General features: G+C 41.5%; 1 protein-coding gene across 1 annotated transcript in view; it reads left to right on the forward strand.

Annotated features, from left to right (window-relative positions):
- Window positions 1-21,184, forward strand: part of map1ab (microtubule-associated protein 1Ab) — a 77,002-nt gene that overhangs the window by 50,701 nt on the left and 5,117 nt on the right. The window contains exons 3-6 of the mRNA XM_061894547.1: window positions 6,004-6,086; window positions 6,945-7,082; window positions 7,428-17,541; window positions 20,863-21,095. Coding sequence (XP_061750531.1) covers window positions 6,004-6,086; window positions 6,945-7,082; window positions 7,428-17,541; window positions 20,863-21,095 — 10,568 coding nt within the window. The remainder of the gene's footprint in view (window positions 1-6,003; window positions 6,087-6,944; window positions 7,083-7,427; window positions 17,542-20,862; window positions 21,096-21,184) is intronic.

Here is a 21,184-nt window from a genome sequence, read left to right on the forward strand (position 1 = left end):
TCCACGGGAGTCCAGCGTCAGACTGAATATTTTTTTACTCTCCATCCTAAATGTTTACCTGTAGAGAATACCTTGTCAGCGGTCCTCCTCTCTCCCTGTAATGGTTGCCTGCTCTTGAGTGGGACTGCTGAATGCTGAAAACGCAATTTTGAGTCGTTGTATGTCTTGTCTTGTACATGTGAAGAATTGACAATAAAGTTGACTGTTGTAGTCGTATACTAGAACACTCCGAATGCATACTTCGATCATGGGGGGAAGTGCCAGTGATGCCAGGAGATTTATTGGAGATTGTGGAGGAGGATTATGAAACAGTGTTGTCACAGATGACTTTGCAGTGCTCGAGTTCAGCTGTGTTTTTTTGACATTATCTTCATTTAGCTGAGTGATGATGAAGACGACTGAAGAAGCTCTAAAAACAAACGAGATCGTAATTGAGGAGCTGTCGCTAATAATAGGAGCTCCATCAGTGCGGACACAGAGGGGATTTAGGAGCCTCACCTCTGTGTGGGAGGAGAGTGGTGTACTATCTACGCGCTCGCGTGAGTACCTCAAGTCAAGGAGGAGTTGGTAAGAGACGATGTTGAGAAGATGAGAAATTGAGGTTTCAATACCCAACAGACTCCTGTGACCTATTTCCAACTTGTATTTGTGCGTCAATGCAGGATGAAGTAGGTTGCGTGTCTCTATTTAGTGATTGACCCCAATAAGGACGCAGAAAGTGGCAAGTTGAAGAGGTTCCGATGGTATTAGGCAGACCTGAATCCCAATTCTTCCCCTTAAACTTTGCCCCCTTCATCTTAACGCTCGCCCTCCTTGAAATAGACAGCCAAGACCTACAGTCGTAAATGGTCAGTGTTGGGCATGCTACTTGTAAAATGTAGTAGGTTAAGCTACAACTTACTCTCGATTAATATCGAATGAGCTACACTACAAGCTACATGGCAAAAGTAGCTTGCTACATCAAAGCTACATTTAACAGCATTTCTATCTATGGGCCCACATGTATAATATCAATGTTCATGTAACTGATAGTGTACAAACGGACCCAATCAGAATAAAAAATACTTTAATAATCCCAGACGGGAAATTAAGTTTTTCAGCAAAATCCCATTCAAGAGCAGACAAAAATTACACGAAGACAGAACGGTGAGAAAAGAGTGAGGGAAAAAAAAATCAGTCTAAGCCTGGGCCCCTGGAGAGGGGGTCCAGACTGAGGCCAAGGAAAAAAACTCATAGCCATAGCACACATAAATGTATGTAAGAGGGAAACATCAAAGAACACAAAGGATATTCAAGACATTGCAACCAGCCACTTCTACACAGAGCCACACATACCCCGTGGTGGCCTCTGCGGTGTTCCAGGCCATTGTCTGCTGTGGTGAGGGGAGCATGGCCAGAGACAGGAGCAGACCCAACAAAACAACCAAGAGAGCCGACTCCACCCTCGGCCGCCCACCAACTCTCGGCCAGTGTCCAGTCCGCATGGATGAGCGAAGATGCGTCGAATGAGACCGAGGTGTCCGATACCTGCTCATTCAGCCAAGACACTGTGAAGCTTGTCTGTCCCGGCGCATAGCGCCAGCTCCGCAGCCCTGTCTCTTCATCTGCATCTCCACCAGTCTCTCCAAACTGACTCTGGTGTGGCAGAAACCCAGCAGCTGGTCTCCATGATGGCCAAAAGGCTCCCAGAAGTCCCAAGGGTCAATTACTATTAACTATCTGTCATTTAGGTGGAGACACCCTACAACACCCCACTGTATGTATTTAATTTGCCTTTTCTTTGGCCCACCCCTATAATGTTATTCATTTTCTCTACCTGCAGTAAAAAAAACGGCACATATATATTTTTTGACAAAAAAAAAGACTTATATGTTGTTTGGGAACAGTGGGTAATGGTTATATACAGTAAAACTTTTTTTATGAACTGAACTCATCTTAATGTGTGTTGCTAAATTTGTGTTGGACGTCTACGATGAAAAGAGCAGTTATGATTCCGGTTTACAAACTAAACAACTAAAAACTAAGGTTTTGGGCATTGTTTTCTGAAAGGCATACATTTGTCTAAATATTGCTAAGGACACCCATTATTGGACGTTGTCTTCATCACTAAAGGAAAAATGTAATCTGTAGGAGAGACTTCCTCTTACATTTTTTTTTTTTTTTTTTTTGGAGTGATCAGCTGTCTCAGACTCCCTCGTAGTCATGTGACACGAGTGCGTGACTGTTGATGATAATGCTAACTAGTTTCGATGGCCTCTGATTGGCCAGGCCATAATGTTTTGCCCTAAATTTAGCAAAGTGTGACTCATCATATGAACACCAACCAATCATCATGGATTTTCTGCGCATTTATGGATGTTCCCCTTATAAATTTTTTGGTCTGGATTCGTAGTCCATTTTCTCTCTGTGTAGCTTGTAGCTTTGATGTAAACTACCTCGCTTCATGGGTCTAAATGTAGCTAAGCTACAGGAAAATCCACTCGTTAAAAAAGTAGCTAAGCTACCGCCAAGTTACTGGAAAATGTAGTTAAGCTACGTAGCTTAGCTATATAGAGCTAGTTACTTGGTACTTGGTACCGTCTATACTTTACCGGAGCACTGTCGGACCATGCTGACATTTAAAGGGGTTTTTAAAAATTGGTTGAAGTCAAGTCAGTCATGCTCCGAAAAGATACACCTCTCCTTGGACTCTGTCTTTTAAAACTCAGATTATTATTATTAGTCTATTGTGTCCGTGTTTTTGTTTTTCTACCCGCCTTAGGACAATGGATGCAATTTAGCTTTTGTGCTAATTCCTGACTATTTATGTTAAAGCTATTTTCTTGCCGACACATTGATTATTTTGTGTACTGTACTAATTCAAATAAATGAAAAATAAATAAATAGTAGTGGAAAACGCGCTTTAAGAAACGAGACACCACCGGTTTCATGCCACGTCATCACCCTCAGCTGCATGGTGGCTATTATTATTATTATTATTAGTGTGTTTTTCCGATACCAATATTTTGTACCAAAATGTGTTTCAATACTTTAAAAAAAAGGGTACCACAAAAAAATGTCAGTATTAGCTTTATTTTAACAACAAATGTTATCATACAATAAACATATGTTTCTTGTTGCAATTCAAGAACAATTTTGTCATTAAATAAGATAAGGAACATGCTAGACAACTTGTCTTTTATTAGTAAGCAAGCAAACAAAGGCTCCTAATTAGTCTGCTGACATATGCAGTAACATATTGTGTCATTTCCATTTCTATTATTTTGTCAAAATTATGAGGGACAAGCGGTAGAAAATTGATTTTTCATCTACTTGTTCATTTACTGTTAATATCTGCTTACTCTCTGAATTGATTAACGTGGACCCCGACTTAAACAAGTTGAAAAACTTATTCGGGTGTTACCATTTAGTGGTCAATTGTACCGAATATGTACTGTATTGTGCAATCTACTAATAAAAGTTTCAATCAATCAATCAAAACTCTGTTTTAACATGTTTTGGGTGATACTACAAATGTTGGTGTCAATCCAATACCAAGTTGTTTAAGGATCATATGTATTTCCTGAGTTCATAAACAATAACAAAAATGACAAAAGATTTTTTGTGATAATAAAAATATTGATGTAATCATTGTAGTATGGACTGTATTTGGCTCTTGTATTTGGTATCGTTACAGTCGGTATTTGTTTCGATCTACCCTTTTGTTTACATTCAAGAGCGCTAGCTTGCTTTTAGCGGTTAGCTATTGTATCCTCCTACGGTGTGTAATGAAGCATGTTTAGCTATTCCTCGTCCTGCAGGGATGATACTTGTAAGAAACATACTTCATTTGTCGCCACTGCTGCAAAGATTAGTGATTTAGAAATAGATAAAAAACTGTGGACGAACGTTAACCGCTAGCTATCAATGTTTTAAAACAGTGCTTGCAGAGTGTTGCTTCAGTGTTTATAGCTTCACCTTTATCGAAAGTTGTGAAGCCAAAATACGTCCATTCTCTTTCTTCTGTCTCAACACTATTTTTGCTTGCAAGTGCTCTGTGTGTCTTGACTCATATGCGCTCTAGTTCATATTAACAGCGATGCTGCCGCAACGCATCTTTGTGTCCATGAAAAAAAAAAAAATACCGGTATTTTTTAAAGGCATTATAGTACCTGTTTTAATTCATTAGTACTTTGGTATTTTATTAGTACCGGTATAGTGTGAAAGCCTACTGGACAGATAATAAGTTATAAAAAGCAAAAATTACAGTTAATTTTCCTTTATTTAACAAGATAAACACTCATTGAGATTAAAAATATCTTTAACAAGCGTGACCTGACCAAGAGGGCCGCAAAAAACATGTTTCATCAATACAAGGAATGTATTCAGAAAAAATACTATATGTACAGTTGTTGTGTTAGCTTGGTGGTCATCTTGTGGAATACAATCGGACCATGCCCGTGTCTGCAGTGATCACTTTGTAAAGTTTTTGTTTGATCAGTTGATTTGTTTGGGAAACTATCTATGATGCAATGGAGTTTAGTCCCTATTATTTTAGTAGTGTTTGAGAACAGAACTAAATGTGTAGAAAGGACAAGAAATCGCATTAGTTTGTGTTCTCATGAGGTTGCTACGCCTAATTATAACCAGAAGACTTGCTTGGGGAAATATACTAATGTCATGTTACGTCTTAGTAATAAATATTTTTATTGTTGGTCCAATTTACTGTATTTTCTTTCTCGATTTTCATAACAGAAACTAAGAGCTTAGTTGTTGTTGTGCAATTGATTGATTGATTGATACTTTTATTAGTAGATTGCACAGTACAGTACATATTCCGTACAATTGACCACTAAATGGTAACACCCAAATAAGTTTTTCAACTTGTTTAAGTCGGGGTCCACGTTAATCAATTCATGGTAACCAAGTGCTTTATTGACACGGATGACCACATTATAGCGTCCTTGGTGATATTTGTTATCATCAAGAAAATATCCCTTATAGCATTAATAAAGTAGATGAATAAATATTTTGTTGGGGCGGCATAGCGTGGTGGGTAAAGCAGCCGTGCCAGAAACATGAGGTTTACAGGTTCGCTCCCTGCCTCTTGTCATCCAAATCACTGCCGTTGTGTCCTTGGGCAGGACAGTTCACCCTTACCGCCAGTGCCACTCACACTGGTGAATTAATGACGGGTGGTGGTTGGAGGGGCCGCAAGCGCAAACTGGCATCCACGCTTCCATCAGTCTAACCCAGGGCAGCTGTGGCTACAAATGTAGCTTACCACCATGAATATGGAGTGAGTGTCTGGAAAAGTGCAATATTATTCCAATCCATTATTATTATTTATTAAATCTCTCGTTGGTTCAGCGGCATTTCCTGAATCTTGATATTTGCTGAACAACAAGGACGTCTATGGCTAAATAATGAGACAAAATATGAACTTAACACCATAAAAACAACTGCAGACATCAATTGTAGATAAGACTTATATATGTACTGTAGCAGGAAATCAAGAGCAAACAAACGTATCCTTTTTCTCTTTAAGGTCACGATCACCGCAGCACGGCACTTAGTGATGCACGAATGAGTCCAACGTTGTCTTTTACGGATTAATGCTTAATTTGTGGACCTCTCAGGTGTAAAAACATGATGTTTTCTTTTCTAAATCCTGTCAAATGAAGTGAGGTCGTAGCGAGCAGCATTGTCTTAGTGAGGATAAATGGTTTGAATCTTTTTTTCTTAAGAGTGTAAAAATCCAATTCTTCCCAAATATTTTTTTCATGATCGCTTATATATTTGCCTCTAAATTAAAAAAAAAAAGCCAAAATCTACACTGATGCAGGTAAATAAGCAGTTGCCTAATAGGGCTCTAGACCACCGCCTGAAACCTGGAACTGTCACGAAGTCACGTGTTTGCAACCCAGCAATAAACAAAAGTTTAAAAAAACTAACAAAAATACATCTGCTGAAAAAACTAACAAAAATACATCTGCTGATGTGTGTTTTCATGTTTTTGTGCAGGGCAAAGGACTCTCCACTACAAAAGCGATGTACTAGAGACGGTGGTGCTGGTCAACCCCTCACAAGACACTGTGGTGTCTGAGGTAAGGTCCCTCGTTCAGTCAAAAACCTCAGAACCCGGATTCAGATCTTGTGATTAATTGATTAATGATTAACAGTTCAAGTTTTTTTTTAACTAAAAAAAAAAAAAGAAAAAAAAAAAAATATATATATATATATATATATATATATATTTTTTTTTTTATTCATTAAAATGTGCACGCTAGAATTGGAATAGACCCTCGTTTATAATGCTCTTCAATTTTCAGTTTATTTGTATTTTAAATAAATTTTTCCAATAAGAAATCATGAGAATAGAATTCAAATATCCCATATAATTTAGGTAACCGTATAGAAAATCACGCTACTGCTATTTATAATATAATGTAATTAATTATATAATTAATGCTCTTTAATAGTAACACGTTGAATGCAGCTGAGATAGGCTTCAGCGACCCCCCGCCACCCCAAACGGGACAAGCAGTAGAAAATGGATGTATGGACGTTGTTGGTATTATGACCATCTTCGGCAGATGTACCAAAAAAGGCCACAAATAAGAAAAGGAAAGGTTTTTGTTCAGGTTTTATAGCTGTTCGTTTAACTGGTCTAATTTCTAATTACCGGTATCTTACTTTAGAAATTTTTAGGTTATATTCAAAATTGTTGTATCGCTAGAGCAATAGTCTGTCCCAAAATAACTTTCACAAGTGAATACTTCAGAACTCATTGATTCAGCATTTAAAATATGCAGGAAATCAATTAATAAATATTGTCCATGTCGACGCAATGGAAGTGCAATCGCCTTGATGCTAGTGCGTTTGCGTTTGTGTATGCATGTGTGTATGTGTGCGTGTGTGTGTGTTTGTGTGTGCGCGCATTCTTGTGCATGTGTGTCTCCCAGATCCAATATCTCATCACCGATTCGGCCGGACACAAGCTTCTGATCTTGAGTGGCCTTAGCTCTGATCACGGTGGCCTTCTTCTTCAAACGGGGGTTTTCACCTACGAGACCTTTGCTAGTATCATCGTAGATCCTGGGGTGAGTTTGTTCTTCTGTCCTGTTCCAGCAAAGCAGTACTCTGATGGATTGCAGCACTTGAACACATGTAACAGGCTTTAAGTACCAGCTTTGATTTTACATTAATGGGTTGTATTACTGGTACTACAGATTGGTCAAGAATGTTGGCCAGTACTGTATAGTGCATATCAAAAGTCCCTATGGACATTGCAAATGTAAAAGAATCCTTATGTAGTCCGTTCCTCCATGGCAATGACTAACCATTTAAAATGTTTGCCGTAAGTGTAAAAATATGTCAAACAGAATTCTATATATCTTTTATATGGCTGCCAATATCTTACAGTTGTTGGTTTGTCTCTGGTGCAGGTTAGTGAAGTACTTGGCCCATTAATCCCCAAGCAGCAGGCTACACTTACTGTGTACTGCCAAGGTGAGGTGGGCTGGAGCTCCCTTGGACAGCAGCCGAACCTCCGGGATTTCCTCCAATACAAACTAAACCCTGAGCTTGTCCTCCCAAAGATGGAGGGGGTCACCGAGTTCACAGAGTACATCTCTGCAACGGTTGACGTTCCTTCACCTTTTGACCTGCTAGAACCACCAACATCTGGTGGGTTCCTGAAACTGTCAAAACCATGCTGCTACATATTTCCTGGCGGACGTGGAGACTCCGCACTCTTCGCCGTGAACGGCTTCAACATCTTAGTAGATGGTGGCTCCGAACGGAAATCCTGCTTCTGGAAACTAGTCCGTCACTTGGACCGCATTGACTCCATTTTGCTTACACACATCGGTGCCGACAATCTGCCAGGGATTAACGGGATCCTGCAGAGGAAGATCGCAGAACAGGAGGAGGAGAAATCTAAAGGCTCTACCAACCATAGTGATTGGATCAAGAACCTGATCTCTCCAGAACTTGGAGTGGTGTTTTTCAATGTACCCGAGAAGTTACGCATGCCAGAATCCACCCTAAAAGTCAAACGCAGCATTGAAGAAGCCTCTTTGACTTTACAATATCTTAACAAACTGGGAGTCAGGCCAGAGCCTCTTTTTCGAGTCGTGAGCAACACAATTGAGCCCATTACCCTGTTCCACAAGATGGGAGTGGGCAGGCTTGATATGTATGTTCTCAACCCTGTCAAGGAAAGCAAAGAGATGCAGTTCCTCATGCAAAAGTGGGCTGGAAATAGCAAGGCCAAAACTGGTATTGTGTTGCCAAGTGGAAAAGAAGGAGAAATATCTGTGCCCTACCTGACATCAGTTACCGCCTTAGTTGTCTGGCTTCCTGCAAATCCGACAGAAAAGATTGTCAGGGTCCTTTTTCCAGGAAATGCACCGCAAAACAAGATCCTGGAAGGACTGGAAAAGTTAAAGCACCTTGACTTTTTGCGTTATCCTGTAGCTACACAAAAAGACATGGCCTCAGGAGCTCCTCCTGTTGTAAAACAGACAAAGTTAAAACAAAGGACCGACAGCAAAGACAGCCTTAAATCTTCCCCAAAGACATCCGTAAAGTTCAACAAGGAAAAAACAGAAGGACAAGATGATGTCTTGGTTGGTATTGAGACAAAGAGTGGGGCTGTGAAAGAAAACATTCCTGAAAAAAAAGAAGAGAAAAAGCCAACCAAAACCATTACATCTAAAACTGATATGTCAGAGAAGAAGAAACTTCTGAAAGAAAAATCCCTGCGAAAACACTCCAAGGAAAGGGTATCAAAGATGGATGAGAAAAAAGACAAAGAGAAGAAAGAGATCAGGAAAATTAGGAAAGACGAGTCATCTAAAAAAGATGAGAAGAAAGATGTGAAGTCCAAAGAAGACAAAAAGAAAGCGACATCTAAACCAGAGCTGAGAAAAATAGCAAAGCCTGACCTCAAACCTCTCACGCCGGAAGTCCGAAAGACACTACACAAAGCTAAAGTATCAAGTAAAACAAAGACCGGAAAAACAAAACCAGTGAAGGCTGAAGCAGGTGAATTAAAGCCAGAAGGACCAAGGAGTCGTGAAGGAAAAGACAACCGAACAGAAGGCGTTCAACTAGAGTCAACATTTAATACAGCTGTTTTGAGTCCTTCTGCGCCTGAAGATATCACCAAGGACTCTGAATTGACCACAGCTGAATCTGCAGCTGATTTGGCAGAGCCCTTAGGCTCCGATGATGTTGTTCTGCAGATTACTGCTCAAAGTTTTTTCCAAGAAAAGCCAGAAGCACCAGAAACGGAACTCTTAACTGCAAAAGAGTCTCCTGAAAGAGAGCAGGCGAAATATGATGACAAGAAAGACATGGAAGAGGCACAAATGTTTGAGGATGAAGGCGCTGCATCCCAGGATGAGGAGGATGATGAAGAAGAGGCTGTAACTGCTGAGGCAAAGAGTGAGGAAGAGGAGGATATGGGCATTGGAGAAGAAGAAGATGAAGAATTCCAGTTAAAGGAGCGTGATGGTAGAGACAGAAAAGATGAAACTGAAGAAATGGAGAAAGCGAAAACACTCTCAGCGAAGGTAGACACAAAAGAGCAGGAAGAGGACGAAGAGCCAGAAGAAAAGGCTGAACTGGAAGAGGTGGAAGATCTGGACGTGATAGCTGATGAAGAAATCAGCAACGAAGGTGTGGCTGAACAGCCTATGGTTGGTGAGAGCGAAACTGACACCTTTACCACTGCCAAACATGAGGAAGACGAGGAAGAAGCCTACCCATCCAATGTGGGAGCGGCAACAGCTCAAAAAGCAGTAGACCCCATTTCTTATATCCAAGATGAGACTATTCCAGGCTACTCTGAGACGGAACAAACCATTTCTGATGAGGAGATTCACGAAGAAGCCGAGGAGAAAATACCACACCTTCAGTATGACGTTGGCATGTATGACATCTCAGTTCCAAATCAAACTGGATCATTTGTAAACATTCACGGCATGAGGGAGATGCAAGCTTCAACCATGATTGGAAAATCATCCATCCCAGGCGTGCAGGAGCAAATTTCAATGTTCACCAACATCTTCACTGCCCCTCTAGCGGAAGAAGAGCATGTATCCTCTGCGACTTCTATCACAGAGTATGATAAACTGTCCTCTCTCCCCACTTCTATTGCTGAAGACCAGTCTGTTGCATCCACTGTAACTACTGAGGAACCAGTCAAAACCAGATCTATCGATCCCACTCGAGACAAAGACCAAATTCTATCATCTGGAACGCTTTCACCGTCATCTCTTGAAGAGAGGTCCCCTTCCACTGACTTACAGCTTCCTCTCGAAGAAACAAAGATGGCTGCTAAGTTTCCCGTTTCCCAGGACGACGACGAAGAGGAGGAAGATCAAACTCCTAATGTTGATATCGCTCTAGAAAAACTTCAAGAGAGCTATGCTTCATTACAAATAATAAAGGCACAAGACAAAGATGTTGAAAAGCCGCCTGACTCTTTATCTCCTGCTTCCAATTCTCTAGAAGAGGTCAAGCCAGTCCACTTTCCGGTGGAGGAGCAAAATATAGATGTTGTGGCCCCAAAAGGGGTTTCGTCAGTTGTCCCCACCAGGCTTTTTGGTTCGGACTCAGTAACCTCAGAGAGTGAGGAACGTTGTTTCAGTCCGGATGATATCACTGTAAAAATGGCCTCTCCAACACATTCCGGACCCTCGAGCGTCACTCATTCCCCTCTTCGTCATTCACCAGTTGGAGCCTTCCCGGATTTTGAACTCCAAAAACTTGCCGACACAACTGAAGACCAAACCTTACAGGACAATGAAACAGTTCAAAAAGACAAAAAGCATGAATTGCATGCCGAAGATGTTTCAACAGTATCTGACAAAACATTTGACAAGGACTTGAAGGAGGTTGCAGGGAATGGCAAGCAGACAGAAACAACAGTAATACAGGATGCATCTTCAACGAAAGTTCAACCACCCATGTCAGGATGGGCTTCTTCGTCCTCAAATCAACAAACACACATTGAATGTGAAACGCTATTTTTTGCCCACTCTCCAGAAAGAGACACCGATTTCTTTGACGATGACCACGATAAAAAGAAAAATGATAAAGATGATGCTAGATCTGAAGTTGAAACATTTATTACAGTGGAACAAAAAGAGATGGAGACCAATAAACATGGTGCCTCTGCATTGCAAGAACTGCAGGATGAGCAGAAATCAAAATCTGCACTCCAGAAAGACAGGTGTGCCATCACAGATCAGAAGTTAGAAAAAGATGCTGATATATTCAATGTTAAACCTGTGAAAGAAGAGACACTTGATAGTGCCATGAAAGGTTATGTTAAAGTGCTGGCAAAAGATTCAACTCCTGCAGCTGAATTATCCAAAGGAAAAATAGTTGCATCTGAGGAAAAACAGGTCATAGATATAGACTCTAACCTCAAAACCACAGAGGCAGTTGCAGGGACAAAACCGGAAGAAGATCAGATTCAAAGCGTCCACAGCACGGTGCCAGCAAAAGATGTGATGGAGAAAGAGGCAGAAGATGAAAAATCCTTCACAAAACCTTGTCAGGACGAGAAACAGGGGAAGATTGAAAAGGATGATACACTGTTTACTCAACTCACCAAAGAAGACGTTGTTTGCATAGACGCAACATCAACTGTTGAGAGTTTTATAGCCAAAGGAAAAGATCAGGAGATGGAGGAAGAGATTAAATTTAAAAGTGATAATTTTTCTGCCGTACTACTGAAGTCACAACAGTCACTTGTAGAAAAGGATGTCATTGCATTTTCTGAAGATAAAGTCAGCATGGATGACACCTTGCAAGAAGATGCTGACGCTGATAAAGTCATGAAAAAGGGTGACGATAGGGTGAATACCTCCACTGTCAAACCATCCAGGGAGGAAGAAATGACACCTGTGGATCAAAAGGTTGACATCAAATCTATGGGAGAAGAAACAGATTCTGGAACAATTAAATATGGAACATCTACCAAATCCACTAAAGCAGAGGAATCCGAAGAATATTTTGATGTAAAAAAAACTAAAGAAGCAGACAAAAAGGTTGATTCGAAAGAAAAACTCACCAAGGAAGAAGATAAAGAGACACAGAAGGATGAAGGTTATGATAAACCAATTAAGTTTGAAGAGGAAAAAATTGAAAAAGCCAAGGACAAGACTGACCGCTCTGACGAAACCTTTGTCCAACTTACGGAGGATGAAAGGCTGGAAAAGAGCGCTCTTAGTGACAAAGAGATTGCAATCCCAGAGACTACGAAGATGAAAGAAGGTGACATCTCTGTTGACAAAGGAATTTTAGAGGCTAAAGAGAAAGTCATGGAAATGGATAGCACAAAAATAGAAAAAGACAACATTGTAGAGTATGTGAAGAATGCAGAAGAAAAACAGGTTAAAGTTGAAGATTTCAATGTGAAAGTAAAAGATATATTAATTGAAAATGATGACAGGAGAGAGCCTGGGATATGTCCGAGTGGAGACAAACATGACTCCAAGAACGAATCATATTCCCCATATGACACCCAAAAAGTTATAGTGAAACATGATTCTACTTTTGAGTCTGATATTAAGATGGATGACATGGTTGTCCAGTCAGTACCCCAGGCCATAGAAGAGGAAGTAGATACGAAAAAGATGCATGAAGAATCCTTGAACACACTAACTGCATCTACCAGAGAGGAAGGTGCACTGGTACAAAAACAGCAGGACTCCTCGGAAGTTGAACCAAGTGAAGAACAACAAACAGTGCATCCTGAAAACCAAGAGTCCCTCCAAATGCAGGAAAAAGTGCTCAACGAAGAAACTAAGGCCATTATCAGTGCAGTGGAAAGAACGGAGCAAGAAAAAGATGATGCTCACGTTGCCGAACTAAATAAGGAAAAGAAAATGGAGAAGGAAGAAGAAAAAGAAATGACATGTGAGGCAGAAGATCTTCTGGAGCAAGGGACAATGTCAGACAAGATTAAAGAAAGTTCTTTGTTCCACATGAAGGTTGAAGATGCCAGCGAGGGAGAACAGTCTGAAGCTAAAGTAGAAAAATGGGAGCGAGAGGAGTTACAAGAGAAGGACCTTGACAAAACCTCAAAACAATCTGCACAGACCACTTTTAGAGAAACAATGCTGGGTTCAAAGCCCGACAATGAGCCTAACTTCCTGGTTCAGTCTTTAGATGAAGGCAGGGATGATGAAGAGGAGGAGTATATTTGTATGGGCTCCAGACCTTTGTCATTGGAGCCAAAAAAATCAGAACATGGCATCATGTCTGTAGATCAGTTGTCATCACAAACGTCTTCGTCATGTGATCAAATCCAAGAGACCACACTCAGACAAAACATAATAGTCATACCTACACTTACAATGCAGGGGCCTTCAATGGATGATGACATCAGAGACGTTTTAACCGAAGAATTAATTCCTTCTTTGGATGCTATTGAAACTGAAATCACTCCTGCATCGCTTTCCCACCCGCAGCCATCTTTTACTAGTGACACATTAAAGGAGACAACTTCTATTCCAGAACAAGATCCAGCCTGTGATTTATCAGACTCTAAGAGAGAACAAGAGTCCAGCTTGACAGAGACAAAGATTGTATCGTCAGCATTATCTAATACTGAATCTAGAAGTGCTGAAAATCAGGCCACGGTCCAACCTCAAAAAAGGTCTGTGACCATTGTTAAGATGGAACAAGAGGATAAACCTGTTAAGGAGGCAGAGCGAGAGATGGAAGGAGAACGGGAAGTTGCTTCTCCAGGCTTTTCTCAGCCTTGTTCATACTTCCTGTTGGATAAAGACACTGATGACAGGGGCTTAGGTGCAAACCGTGAAAACAAGCAGAGTGCTGATAATGGAAAAGGAGGACTCCAAGATGAAAACAGATATTTTGCTGCATCGAAGTATGAACCATATGAAAAGCCAATTTCAAAAGATTCTGTCACAAGAGACGAGACTGCTGAGTTTCCAGGTCATACATTAGAAATCAGCATGGATGATAACAGGAGAACAAGCCAGACAGGGACAGCCATGTTTCTTCCGGAAGATCAAGTCAAAGAAGAACCATTATATTTAAGTGGAACTGACGACAGCCCACAGAGTGAAAGCCACCAATGTGCCTCCCCAAGACATGAAGACCGTGAGAAAGGACAAGAAGAAGAGAGTGTAAGAGAGGAAAGATCAGACATGCCTCCTGCCTCAAAGAGTTTTCCAGCCGTAACCATACAAGACAATAAAATGTCCCAAGAGTCTTATAGTCCCAAAGAGGACAAGCCAGAGAAATCAGAGAAAGAAAAGGAAGACGCAAAGGAAGGAACTACCGTCGCCTTTCAAATGGGTGAAAGGGATCAGACACTATTCGGTGCTGCTACTCATTCCACAGGACCACAATCAAGACAAGACACCTCAGATGATGATGCCTCAGCTACTGTAGTACATTTTGGAGAAGTCACAGAGAAGGCCACAGAAAATAAAGAGAATGAACAATCTGTAGAATTCCTGAAAGACAGGATAGAGTTCTCTGATCATGAAGACTCTCCATCTGGTCGACATTCACCAGCAGAAAAAGACTCTTTGCCCCCATTTGCTTCATGTTCAGGAAGGCAAGAACAGGCAACTGGATCAAGAACAGGGTCAGCCTCCTCATGTGTAGGACAGCAGATAGATGACAACATCCGCGCTTCGGACAATGGTCAATCCCTATTAGAATGTTCCAAAGAAAACCTAATAGACATAAGATTACTTGTCGAGGGTGAAGATTTTAATGTTGATGATGATGATGATGATGATGAAGATGAGGATGACGAGGAAGAGGATATGAGTGACGTTGAGATGGAAAAGGGTGCCAGAGAGCAGTCTGAAAAGGAAACCTGCAGGAGTAGTCCTGATGATAAAGTCACATTAACTTCCCATGAGGATGTAAAGACAACACCTCCTGGTGTGAGCTTCCTGAAAGAAGAAATTTCCTTTAAAGTTTCACCCGATGGTGCCTCAGATAATCAAGCCTTTGAGATGTCAAAGGAGGACACAAGTAAAAAAATATCTAGTGACACAAACCTTCTTGAAAAGGAAGACTTCTCTGGAGCAACAACTGTTGATATGACCCTCCCTGAGACCAAAAGTAAAAATGAAACAACACCACCACCAGGCATTAGCGCTTTGAAAGAGGAAAACATTTGTTTGATTACCTCACATGAATCAAAGGAAATTGAAGAAAAGAAACAGATCTCCCCTATAACACAAAGAAAGTCATCAATTGCTGAGGATGTTGCTTCCTCTGAGGTGCAGCAAAAAGATGAGAAAAAGGATGAGGACAAAGCATCTGCAGCTCCACAATCAAGCATTCTGACAAAAGATCATTGCCAGTCATCACCCACTAGCAGCCTCAATAGCAGTTCAGCACCATCTGACCAGCCAAAGACCACATCTAGTCCTGCATCCGATCTCTTTGCTCTGCAAACTGGAAGCTATGCCGATATCGGACAGAGCGGGCCAAGAGAAAACGCTGAGCCAATGGAGTTCAATCAAGTAGGTCAAAAAGATCCGCACCATGTAGCCCCGTCAGATGTATGCCAGCCAGTAAGGCTAAGGGATGAGGAATATTACCAAAGAGACACCCAAGTAGAAAGTGCGACTGCAAGGCAAAGTTCAGATCTTACGGCAAAAACGGGGGATGAGCGTCTTACATCAACCACTTTGGCGTCTTCCTCTGCAACCAGTGCTGCATCCCCCTTCTCAAGTTCTGGCCTTTTTAGCCACCAGTTTGAAGACCATGAGGAAAGGTTTGTTGGTGTATCAAGCTGTTTAGCCCAAGAGCTGCCACCATTGAGCAGTGACTTTCTGAGCTCAGTCTCTAGTAGCCTTCAGAGAGACGAGTACATGGAGGTGATGACAAAACATACAGACGAGTACTTCCAGTCAGAGAAGGCCAAAACGTCACCCCTGCAAAATACTGACCCTTTAAAACAGGACGAGACATTGTCCACATCTCAAGCTTGTTTTGATGTCGCCCCACAAAGGGCTGAACACACTGACAGCACATCACAACAGACAACACCGGACAAAGACCCAAGCCCCCTACCATGTGACTCTGAATGTCAAAAAATGTCAGTCGTGATGCACACAGCTCAACACACCACCTCAGGCTCTTCAGCTAATACAAGTGGTGCTACCTCATGTGCCATTACCGACCTGCCCAATGCAGAGGAAGTAAAAGAGAGGGTTAAGACACCTGCGGTTGAAAAGGAGAAGCCTATCGACTCTAAAGTGGAAAAGGAAATTAGTAAAACAGCAAAAGGACAAGAAGAAGTAAGGATTCCGGAAGAGAAGATTTGCAAGGAGGGTGATAAACTGATAAAGCCTTTTGATCCAAAGATGAGTGAAGAAGTAGATGTCAAGAAAGAGGAAATAGAAGCTGAAAGTCCAGAGGAAAGGGAAGGCTTTTTGGATAAGCTACAGGAGAGATTCGGGGTAAGGCGGAAGAGCAGTATATCTGATTGGGAGCTGCTACAGAGGCCAGATGATTTCCCAAGTGCCCCTCCACCAGGTTATGGTGACCAAGAGGAGGAAGCAACGGAAGCCTTTGAGTGGATGGCAAGCATCCATGGTGCTTCTCTGTTCTCCTCAAAAGTAACCGCTCTCACAGACACACCGAGCCAAGCAAAAACTGATCGTCCATCCGACTTGAATACCCGAGCCACTTCTCCCTACCCTATGGTGGACTCGTCCTATGAATATAAACAGCGTAAAGGAGACCTCTCTCCCTCTTTCATCAACCCAAGTCCACTTCAGTTCTCTGGTGACGAGGGCGAAGATGACGACCGACGTGCCCGCTCCCAGGAAGGAAGAGATGCAGATCATGAACAAAGATCCGTAAAAAGGAAGTCACACAAGACAAGGCGCCACCACACACACCACAGAGATGCTGCTTCACATGGAATGACCAGAACATTAGCTGGAGAAGAAACACCACCAACATCCGTAAGCGAGTCGTTACCTTCACAGTCCGATTCCGATGTTCCACCAGGAACGGAGGAGTGTCCTTCCATCACCGCAGAAGGTAACCTGGACTCAGATGAAGAGGCTGAACATCTGCCTGTCGACAAACTGTCTGCTTCTGGTGCTGCCAGTGGTCAACGCACCGCCAGTGCCGAGGCAGCTCAGAAAACGCACGATCCACTTCCCACCTCCTTTAAAGACTCTCCTCCACAACCTCCCCATCCAGATGTGTGCATGGTGGATCCAGAGGCTCTTCTTCTTGATAATAGGAGCACAGAAAATGTTCCCAAGAAGGACCACAGGACCACCAGGAGCCTCAGAAAGTCCAAACCAAAATCGGCTTCTCCTGCTCGGAAAGGGGAGGTCAGAAAGAGGTCCTCCACTCCAGTGAAACAGGCTCACAAGGACTCTGCTTCACCTCGATCAACCTCCCTTAGGAGAAAGGACCCAGAGAGGATCTCCAAGCTGGTCAAGATGTCTGAGAACCAAGGTTCACGCAGTGACATCCTTAATCCTAGTAAGGTCTTCGTCAATGGAGTGAAGAGCAGTGCAGGTGTGTTCCATTTTTGATCATTTTCAAAATATTCACATGCATCTTCAAATATTTTAGCAATTTCTGACTGAATGGCTCTAAATTCCATCAACCAGACTGGGGACACATACAGTTGTGGTCAAAAGTGTACATAAACTTGTTAAGGACATAATGTCATGGGTGTCTTGAGTTTCCAATAATTTCTACAACTCTTATTTTTTTGTGATAGAGTGCTTGGAGCACACACTTGTTCACAAAAAACATGCATGAAGTTTGGTTCTTTTATGAATTTATTATGGGTCTACTGAAAATGTGACCAAATCTCCTGGGTCAAAAGTATACATACAGCAATGTTAATATTTGGTAACATATCCTTTGGTGAGTTTCACTGCATTAAGGCAATTTTGGTAGCCGTCCACAAGCTTCTGGCAAGGTTCTGGTTGAATTTTTGACCACTCTTCTTGACAAAATAGGTGCAGTTCAGCTAAATTTGTTGGTTTTCTGACATGAACTTGTTTCTTCAGCATTTTCCACACATTATCACCAGACCTATGTAAGCGTCAATATATACCTTGATGTTGCAGAAAAAAGACCATATGTTTTTTTAACCGATTTACGAACTCTATATGGGTGAATTTGGCGATTTAAACGCCTTTCATTTGATAGCCTGTCAGAGCGATGACCTTTCACCCGTGACGTCACAACATGAAACGATCTGCCATTTTCTAAATCTTATTACACGCACCAAGTCAAATCAGCTGTTATTTTTACGATATCCACACAAGAATGTGTGGATATCCTGCGACACTCAAAGCAGATGCATTTCCAACGATAAAGTCAACGAAATCTGCAATATTGGAAAATAGACCACCACTGAATCTGCCCGAGTGCGAGCTATTCAGGGACGACGGCAGTCTCTTCCCGCAGACGAGCGAGGTTAAACCCCTGGATATGATTCATGCCACTTCTTTTTCTGTCTCATTTTGTCCACCAAACTTATAAGGTTGTGCATGAATGCACAAAGGTGTGTTTTGTTGATGTTATTGACTTATGTGGAGCGTGCTAATCAGACATATTTGGTCACAGCATAACTGCAAGTTAATCGATGCTAATATGCTATTTAGGCTAGCTGTATGTACAAATTGCATCATTATGCCTCATTTGTAGCTATATTTGCATCCAGCCTTTCCCTCCACTCACATTTAATGCCAAACAAACACATACCAATCGTTGGTTAAAAGGCGATCGCCAAATTCGTCCTCGCTTCCTCCTGTGCCGCTGTCTGTCATGATATGGCTCAATAGCGTCAGTTTCTTCTTCAATATCGTTTTGGCTACCTACCTCCACACTCCAACCATCCGTTTCAATACATGCGTAATCTGTTGAATCGCTTACGGCGCTGAAATCCGAGTCTGAATCCGAGCTAATATCGCTATACCTTTCTGTGCTATCCGCCATGTTTGTTTCTGTGTGATCACGCTGTGACGTCACAGGATAATTGACGGGTGGATATAACGACGGTTAAAATCAGGCAATTTGAAGCCGTTTAGCGGGATATTGCGTGATGAGTAAAATTTTGAGAAAAACTTTGAAAAATAAAATAAGCCACTGGGAACTGATTTTTATTGGTTTCAACCCTTCAGAAATTGTGATAATGTTCCCCTTTAAGTCAGGACTTTGTGAAGGCCATTATAAAACCTTCATGGTAGCCTGATTTAGCCATTACTTTACCACTTTTGACGTGTGTTTAGGGTCATTGTCCTGTTGGAACACAGTTGCGCCCAAGACCCAAGCTGTTGATTTTAGGTTGTCCTAAATAATTTGGAGATAATCCTGCTTTTTCATTGTCCCATTTACTCTCTGAAAAGCACCAGTTCCATTGGCTGCAAAAGAAGCCCGAGCATAATACTACCACCACCATGCTTGACTGTAGGGTGGTGTTCCTGGGATTAAAGGCTTCAACTTTTTTCCTCCAACCATACTGCTGGGTATTGTGGCCAAACAGCTAAATTTGAGCTTTACAACAAATGGAAGCATGTTCACAGCTGCATTGACTCTGGACTTTGAGAAACACAGTGGGCCAAAACCAGCAGTTGACATGGCTCCCCAAACCATTTCTGACTGAGGGAACTTCCGTTGTCTAGAGTTCAGGAGTGGCTTTACCATGGGAATGCGGCTATTGAAGCTGTATCTGTTGAAAAGCTCCATGGAGATGATGATTTAATTTTCCAGCATGATCTGGCACCTGTCCACAGTGCCAAAACCACCAGTAACTGGTGTACTGACTATGGCATTACTGTCCTCCATCGGCCTGCCAACCCCCCTGACCTGAACCTCATAGAGAATTTGTGGGTTATTGTGAAGAAGAAGCTGAAAGATACCAGGCCCAATAATGCAAATGAGCTAAAGGCCGCTATTGAAGCATCCTGGGCATCCATAACACCTCAGCAATGCCACAGGCCGATTGCCTCCATGCCACACCGCATTGATGCAGTAATCCGATTCCAAACCAAGTACTGAGTGCATTAATTGACATTTTCAAATGTTTGATTTTGTTTTGCTGTTATAAATCTTTTTTTTTTACTTGATCTGAGGAAATATTCTAATTTTTTGAGATAGGAATTTTTAGTTTTCTTAAGCTGTATGCCATAATCAGCAATATTAAAATAATAAAAGGCTTGCAATATTTCAGTTGATGTGTAATGAATCCAGAATGTATGACATTTTCATGTTTTTAGTTGCATTGCAGAAAATAAAAGACTTTATCACAATATTCTAATTTTCTGAGACAGTCCTGTATACTTTTGACCCAGCAGATTTGGTGACATTTTCAGTAGACCCATAATAAATTCATAAAAGAACCAAACTTCATGAACATTTTTTGTGAACAAGGATGTGCTCCAATCCCTCTATCACAAAAAAATAAGAGTTGTAGAAATTATTGGAAACTTAAGACAGCCATGACTTTACATTGCTTTTACCCTTTAAAATTGTTTTTAATCTTATTTATTTTTATATTGGTTTTATATTTATTTATTTTGTTTTGTTTTTATTCAGTCATTGTTGGAGTATAATATTGTTTTTACTATTGATTTTAACATGGCTGTGCAGCACTTTGGAAACATTATTGTTGTTTAAATGTGCTATATAAATAAAGTGGATTGGATTGGATTGATTCTTTACGAGTGTATGTAAACTTTTGGCCACGACTGTATTATTGATATTTACTTAAAAACTAGAGTGTTTAGAGTTTTGTGTTCTTGCAGTGCAGTTTTAGGAACATCTAAGTGTTATTCCTGGAGTAACAAAAGAAATACAAGTAAACAGTATGCGTCTGTTCAGGAAACAACCCTCAGAAAGCCACTTCGGGTGTCCCTCCTGGACCGCCAGTCTATGTGGACCTGGCCTACGTGCCCAACCACTGCAGCGCCAAAAATGTCGACCAAGAGTTCTTTCGGAGAGTGCGGGCAGCGTACTACGTGGTGAGCGGGAATGACCCGAGCGGCGGGGAACCTAGCCGTGGAGTCCTGGACGCCCTGCTGGAGGGCAAATCTCAATGGGGCTCCAACCTGCAGGTATTCAGTCATATCCATACAGTTTTTCTGTTGTGTCCATCTTGTCATGATCCCAATGTGGTTCTGCTCATACGCACAATGTGGAATTT

This window comes from Nerophis ophidion, linkage group LG03 (assembly GCF_033978795.1).
Source record: "Nerophis ophidion isolate RoL-2023_Sa linkage group LG03, RoL_Noph_v1.0, whole genome shotgun sequence".
NCBI lineage: Eukaryota > Metazoa > Chordata > Actinopteri > Syngnathiformes > Syngnathidae > Nerophis > Nerophis ophidion.